The sequence below is a fragment of the Terrapene carolina genome, unplaced genomic scaffold, assembly GCF_002925995.2.
Source record: "Terrapene carolina triunguis isolate 2854851 unplaced genomic scaffold, T_m_triunguis-2.0 Scaffold139, whole genome shotgun sequence".
NCBI lineage: Eukaryota > Metazoa > Chordata > Testudines > Emydidae > Terrapene > Terrapene triunguis.
The window spans coordinates 10,304,983-10,312,506 of NW_020664490.1; the positions used below are offsets into that span (position 1 = coordinate 10,304,983).

The following is a 7,524-nucleotide window of genomic DNA, read 5'->3' on the forward strand; positions in this document are numbered from 1 at the left end:
GGGAGCCGCGATCGGCCAAACCTGCGGATGCGGCAGGTAAACAAACTGGCCCAGCCTGCCAGGGGCTTTCCCTAAACAAGTGGCGTCCAAAGTTTGGGAAACACTGTATTATTGCATTCCTTTATTTTTCACTCTTTCCATTTGGTTCATTCCATTTATCTCAGTTCCTTTTCTTGCTTTCTCATTTCCATCTACAAACTTTTTTGCATGGCTCGCTCTCATTTATCTCCTTTTCTTGACTTGAAAAGCAGCATATTTTTTCTTCTTATCCTTTCCTATTCACCTCTGTTATTTTATGTGTTCTCCCTTACTTCCCTTTTTTTGTTCTTTCTTCTTCTTCTCTCCACATTATTTTATTGATTCTTCATGATCCCTTCTCCCTCATTTCTCTTTCTGTCCCATCGGCTCCTCCTCGAATTCCTATATTCCTTCTCCCGCAGATCCAACCCTCTTCCTCTTCGCCTTATGATGATGCCTCTTTCATCCATGTCTCCTCATAGGAATTTATTCTTCCACTAATTCCTAAGAAGGGTTGTTGCTTCTGAGGGCGAAAAGGCCAGGTTGATTATTCTGCCCCATACATTCACAATTAAGCTTGTTGGACTGATACATTTTTTGACAACTTTGAGCTCAACATTTATGTTCATAGCTGACTTTGAAACCTCTGAATACTGTAGATTCTAACAGGAAATGCTAATGGGTCATTAATGATAATAATGACTTATTATATAAGAAGGGTAGGCTAGGTCAATAAATTCATGAGATAAAGCACAGTAGCTAGGAACCTACCCTGAAGTTTTTTCTTGCTGATATAAATGATATGATGTAAATTCTTAGCCCATAAGCCAGCTTCATATTGCTTTAATGCCATAGGACTGTACCCTTTTGAACTGTATTGTTGCAAACCTCCTATTATTATGGCTGAGGTCTGTGGTAGACTATCCGCAGCTTCATTAGACACTAATGGAAATGTAAGGCTTTAGTAATTCAGCTCTTTATAGAGGCACTGGATGTTGGACAACTAAAGACCTACATATCAAATAAAGAATACATCCCTCATTGATTAAGAGGAATTGGGGCCTACACTGTTAGTCCCAGAAACCCACCATCAAATTCTGCTCTCCTGAGCGCTCTCTCTCATGGTCTTCCCTTAGTTACGCCAGCCCCTATGGTATGTACATTCAAGTTCTCCCATCTATGTTTTCTCACTGATTCCTCTTCTCAAGCTTCCCCTGCAGTTTCCCTCCTTTCCAGTTTCTCCGCTTCCATTTTCACAACAACACTACATGGACTCAGCTCTCTCGCTAAATCTCACATGTCCCTGTCTCGCACTCCATTTCACTATAGTAACAGACACACAGCCCTAGAGAATAATGCACTAGGGCATGACTAGGCAAGGAGGCAGAGTTAATGGGAGTCTAGCAACCAAAGTCCTCCACATCAAGTTGAGAGAATTTCCCTATATCTGCTTATGTTCTTATTCAAGCATAGACATGAGTGGTCTGTCTGCATTTCTTTAGGCCAGATTCCTGAATCACATGATTTCCTTCTTTTCTTTCTTCTCCTTCCCTGATGGGTCATGTGGGCCAAGGAAACAGCCAGTTTGTCAGTTTGTTTAAATGTTAATGTATTACTCTTTTCTTTTGAGTAATCTAGTTTTTAATTGTTCTAAAACTGGCTCTGTCTGCATCTCACAACTTTCCTGCATTTCATTTACTGTTTCTGAAGTTGACAAACAGCAGTTTGAGACTATTATTTTTTCTATTGAGGTAGTGTCTAATGGCCTCAGTAAGGATTGGACTTTCATTGTATTAGACCCTATACAAAAATCGAGGAAAACATAGTCCCTTTCCCAAAGAATTCACAAACGAGGTCCCAGATTCTGCAACTGGATCTAAATGGGCAGACCCATGGGCCCATGTGTTGGAGCTCACTGAAGTTAGTGGGGCTCATGAATCCAGCTGCTGTATCAGGGCCCAAGTTCTTTAAGAGAAAGATTGTGCTCCTTTTAAGGAGTATGGCTTGTTACACTTGTCACAGAAGAGACTATTTCTCTTAGCGCAGAACCGATATCTAGATTCCCAAAGAGATTTTCACCACCTCACTTGGAAAAAAATTGCTTAAATGGAAATTGATGAGCCCAGCACTTAAAAAGTATGTTCTTGCTTTTATACTTTTCTTTTTGTTACCAACAACAGTAAAAAATGGCATACAAATTAAATAAAATTTACCTGAAGAAAATGCATATTTAGTGCACACCATTAAAAATTCTTTAGAAAATACCATCTACCACCATCACTAGGGAGTCACAAATGTTGACTTTTTTATTACATCCACTGTAATAATAAATCAGTATTAAAATCTGTGCATGTTATACATCCATGCAGGGAGGAGACCTACAGGAACTGCCAGATACTGCAGGAGGAACATGTGGTGACGTGGCTACCTTGTCCCCAGGGAGCCTTCTCTACCTTACACTGATAGGGCCCCATCTGTTTGGCTGTTTGATGGAGGTGGGATGGAATGAGTTCACATTAACAAGGGGGAATGCAGCTTAACAGACTTCTGAACAGCTAGGAGGAGGAAGGGATGAGTTTGCAAAGATTAATTATTAGAAAAGGGGTAAAAATACTCACAATTGAAAGTAGTTAACAGGTAAAGTAAATTAAAAAAATAGCACTCTGCTGATATGCTGTATCTTTTTCCTCCATCTGCTGCCACCTGCTTTGTTGTTGTTGTTGTAGACTGTAATCTTTTTAGGTCAAGGACTATGTCTTCCTATGTCTGTACATATTGTCTGTATGCATACTGCATATAGTTTGTGACATGAGCATCTGTATAATATATTTTATTGTTTTCAATGTACAGAAGGTCCTTGTCTGGTACACACAATTACTGGAGATTTGCTGAGAGCACTTGAAGGGACTGAAAACTGCTTGTACCCTCGCTTAATTTCAGTATCTAGTGAAGGCCACTGCATCATCTACTATGAGCGAGGACGGTTCAGCAATTTCAGCATTAATGGCAAACTCTTAGCTCAGATGGAGATCAGTGACTCAACCAGGGTAAATCTAAATGCAAACAACCATTTGACACAGCAGTTCTTTTTTAAAATAAATGGAATGTATTTGCAATGTTACTTAGAGAAAATACAGAGGTGAAAGTGGGCCGGTATGGGCTGGTACGGCATACCAGTAAGAAGTGGCCGCCGGTACCGGCCCACACACAGCCCACGTTAAAGCACCGACGGGTAGGCACCCTACCAGCAGGGTTGCCGACAGGGGGGCACAAAAGGGGCAGCTGCCCTGGGGCCTGGCGATTTAAAAGGGCTCGGGGCTCCCGGCCGCTGTTGCCCCTACCGTGGCAGTGGCCGGAGCCCCGGGCCCTTTAAATCACCGCCAGAGCCCCAGTCGGCACAGACCGGGCAGCGTGGAAGGGCTGGCTTAGGGAGGCTGACCCCAGCCCCACCCCTTCTGCCCGAGGCCCCGCCCCTTCCGGGGGCCCATGTCGGTAAGTCTTTTATCTTACTTTCACCCCTGAGAAAATAACGCGTGTAAAATTGCTGTTCTCAGAAAATGTAATGTTCAAATAGATATCCTTTTATGTCCATCTCAAGTCAGCAGTGAACTCATGCTTTTTCAAAATAAGTAAGAACAAATTGTTTTTGATACCAGATGATTCCTGGAATTTAAGTTCAGACTTAAATTTCAGCGGGAAATATGTCTTTAAAACAAAATTGTTTGAAATTAATTCCTTCTTTACTTATTAGCAAAGACATGAATTCAGGCCCTGTTCTATCAGTAGCACTTGAAGCAGTGTAAGGAATGCAGATCTCTACTCTGCCTTAGGTGTTAGTGATGGCATCAAATACTGCAGGGCAAACACAAGTTTTGCATGCTGAACTCAAGTCTTGGCACTTAAAAGCTTTGTAGGTCGCAGGTGAAATTTATTTATTTTTCATTTTAAAGGCACACAGGTAATTTATTGAAGATTTGGGGTCCCTAAACAGTTGTTATTTTTAAGTATTTCTCTTCACCTTTAAATGTGGGTAGAAACATAAACATACACTCCATTAGTGAAAGCTATTTGTGGGGCTGTTTGTCAGTTTTCCCCAATATTACCTGAAGTTACCGGTTTTGTTTGTCTCTTCTGAAGGCCATCCTCCTGAGCAGTGATGGACAGAACCTCGTGACTGGGGGGGACAATGGAGTAGTGGAAGTGTGGCAGGCTTGTGATTTTAAACAGCTCTATATTTACCCTGGCTGTGATGCTGGCATTAGAGCAATGGACTTGTCTCATGATCAGAGGTGAGTTGCTGCATTAGAATTAAAATCATCCAGTAAATATTAAACAAAACTATTAAATACTGTTTCCTTGATGTTAGCATGTTAAACTACTGTTATACTTAATTTAAAATATGTGATACAACTAAGCTCTCAGTTATTTCCTGTTGATCTAGCTGAATTGACATTTTAGGCTCTGATCCTATAGGCACTTCTACATCTGCTTAACTTTAAGCAGACACATAGTCCCATGCACCATTTCCTCCCTTAGTGTAAATCAGGAAAATTACATTGACTTCATCTGAGATACACTGATTTATGGCAGCTAAGGATCTGGCTTGATTGCATATGCATAAGTGTTTGCAGGATCAGGGCCTGAGTGAGTATTGTATTATCATTGGCCAGTGCAGGGATGTATGAGCCTGATCTCTGAATCTCCTATTTTAGTGTGATTAAAATGTAAGTCTTAATGATGTATTTATACCGGGTTGTAAGTGGGTTTAGTTTTTGCATCATTTGCCAGTATGGTGTTTGTCAGCAAAACTCACACTCATGAAATGTGAAGAATACATAGATTTTTAAAAATCCTATAGTATTCATTTCAGCTTATTTTTCTTACACTTTTTAGAATTTTTATACTATGTGCCACTGTTTGATACAACACCAAAAATATCCATACATCAAATACCTACTCAATTTATTTGTGTTTCATTTGATGATCTGAAAGAAGATTTCTGTCTCAGCCAAATCAAAACTAACTTACAAAATGAGGCTTATTTACTCTTGGAATTCTGCCAGTTTATGTTACAGTGCTGTACAGCGTTCTATAGCTTCTTGTTTACAATAAGCAAATATAGCAGATTCTTTTTACTAGACTAATTTCTCTATCTTCTGATTCTAATGCTGGGTTCTGAAATCCCATTTCAGCAATGCACATAAGCACAGGCTTACTTTCAGCACGATTTAAGTGGGACGGATAGAATGCATTTTGTATTGTTTGGTATCAGCAATTGGTTGACATCCAAGATCCAGTTGTAGGAGGCAGATAAGAAAAACTCAGACGCACAATTAAAGGAGTCAGTTGTAACTAGAAACTCATCACAATTACTTCTGCTAAAGAAAGAAACTAGGAGTATATTCAGTATGAAACTTTTTAAGAGCACCTAATTAGCGCAATATGCATTTATATATAACTGTCAAAGAGAAGCCCCTGTTCTGTTGCTATTTTTAATATTCAGCGTAACCTGCAGTTTTTGAAAGTTAAAAGATGACTAATATATGGGTAAAAAATGTAACAAGTTCAGTATCTATCTTTTTACCTTTTTCAGAACTCTGATTACTGGCATGGCTTCTGGTAGCATTGTAGCTTTTAATATAGATTTCAATCGGTGGCATTATGAGCATCAGAACAGATACTGAAGCTGAATGAAGAACTGAAAGCCAAGGTAAAGCTGAGAGCACAAGTGCTACAATGAAAGGCGTAATCTCTGGTGGAAAAACACGTCTGCATTGACCTCCGTTGTACATTCCATTACACCCAGCAATAGCTGTACATTGTAGTCAGCAACCATTTTATTTTGTGTGTTTTTTCACAACTGAACACCAGCTGCTGAAAAGCAAGCTTGTATCATGTAAATTATATGAATTAGGAGATGTTTTGGTAATTATTTCATATATCTTTGTTTATTGAGAAAAGGTAGTAGGATGCGCCACAAGAGACTTTCGAAAATTCTGAGGAACCTTGTGTCCAGTTGTTACGATGTTTAGTCTGTGAATCTAACATGCATCCCATTTCCAGTCTCTTTTCAAGCTGAGAAAAAAAAAATATGTTTGATACTTTGTACATCAGATGCACATCTTAACTTTGAAGGGATACTTTTGTAAAAGTAAAACCTTGTATAAAGAACAAAAATGTTTCTTAATTTTATTGTGGAGTTACAACTTGCATGTACTTTAAACCTGATGTCTTGATGGAACAGGGGTATTCACACAAATCAAACTGGAGATCTGTCTAAGGGTGCAGCTTGCATTAAAGGGTTGAATTTGGGTGCAATCAGTAATTTTGACATTTTCACCAAAATATGTTTTTCACTTTTTAAATCTAAACTCATTCTCTTCCAAGTGGAGTTTTGCTCATGAAGCATTTGGATAAGAAGCCATCATTTGCCATACTTATACAATGAAAGTTAAATTCTTCCCTTTTAAACTTATAGACAAGTCAGAAAGGGAGCATAGTGGAAAGGTTCTGATTTTCATTATATCAAGAGTCTTGTAATGCTCTTTAGTGCTTAATGACTCCCAACAAGGCAAGAGTGCTATACTTCTGGATTCATCACATTTGGCATATGGTCCACTGAGGGAAGAGGGCCTCAGTTACATTTTTCTCTTATTTTTCCTCTGAATAGCTTGGTTTGTTTAACAACCTTAGCTTTTATTGCAAAGATAAGTTATTCTTTTAGGTTCTTCTGAAAATCTCACCGGAAGTCACATTCTCAGCCTAAGGCACTTCATGTTTTACAGTACTGTAATGATGACTATCAGAATAATTTTCCACACATTGTACTGATCAAATTACACACCCAGGGGTATATACACTTTATTTCATGTTTCTTCTTTGTATATTTGGTGACTGTATTGTCATAGATGTACATATTGTGTCGGTAGGGCTATGAGGCATGTAACAGGAATGTAATTTTCTCAGAATTTACACTCACTTGCAGTCATTTATTTAAAATGATAATGGATTCTTTGTATTGGCACTTTGCACCAGAAACATATCATTATTTATTGATGTGATTACTTATTTGTTATTCACCTTGTATTAGTAAGTTTTAGCACTGAATTCCTTCTTCATTGTTGTTTGTATTTAAAAGATTCTGAAATCATGGGGAATCAACGTAATGATTAAGTTATTCATCACCAGTCTGTAAGCAATATCTTGAGTTTATAGCTTAGAATTGGGAGAATACTGAACATCTGGAAGACAAGTTCATTTCATCTTGAGATCATGGTGAAATATTTTGGATATATAAATTCCTTAAGCTATTGTAACCATGTTTTATTGCAAAGATGTAAAATATGCCAGATGTGTGTGAGTTGGAAATCCAAAAAAGAAAAATAAAATATGCAAAGAATTCAGTGATTGTTTTTTATTTCATTGAACTTTTCATCAAAACATCCACATCGTCACTGGAAATAAATAATAGTTTTAAGAAATGTTCTCTATTATAATCAGTGTCTA

General features: G+C 38.4%; 1 protein-coding gene across 1 annotated transcript in view; it reads left to right on the forward strand.

Moving 5' to 3' along the window:
- LOC112121265 (neurobeachin) overlaps positions 1-6,092 on the forward strand; it is a 959,539-nt gene extending 953,447 nt beyond the window's left edge. The window contains exons 55-57 of the mRNA XM_029911962.1: positions 2,869-3,065; positions 4,156-4,307; positions 5,612-6,092. Of these exons, the coding sequence (XP_029767822.1) occupies positions 2,869-3,065; positions 4,156-4,307; positions 5,612-5,702 (440 nt within the window). The 3' untranslated portion in view covers positions 5,703-6,092. The remainder of the gene's footprint in view (positions 1-2,868; positions 3,066-4,155; positions 4,308-5,611) is intronic.
- Positions 6,093-7,524: the final 1,432 nt, after the last annotated feature.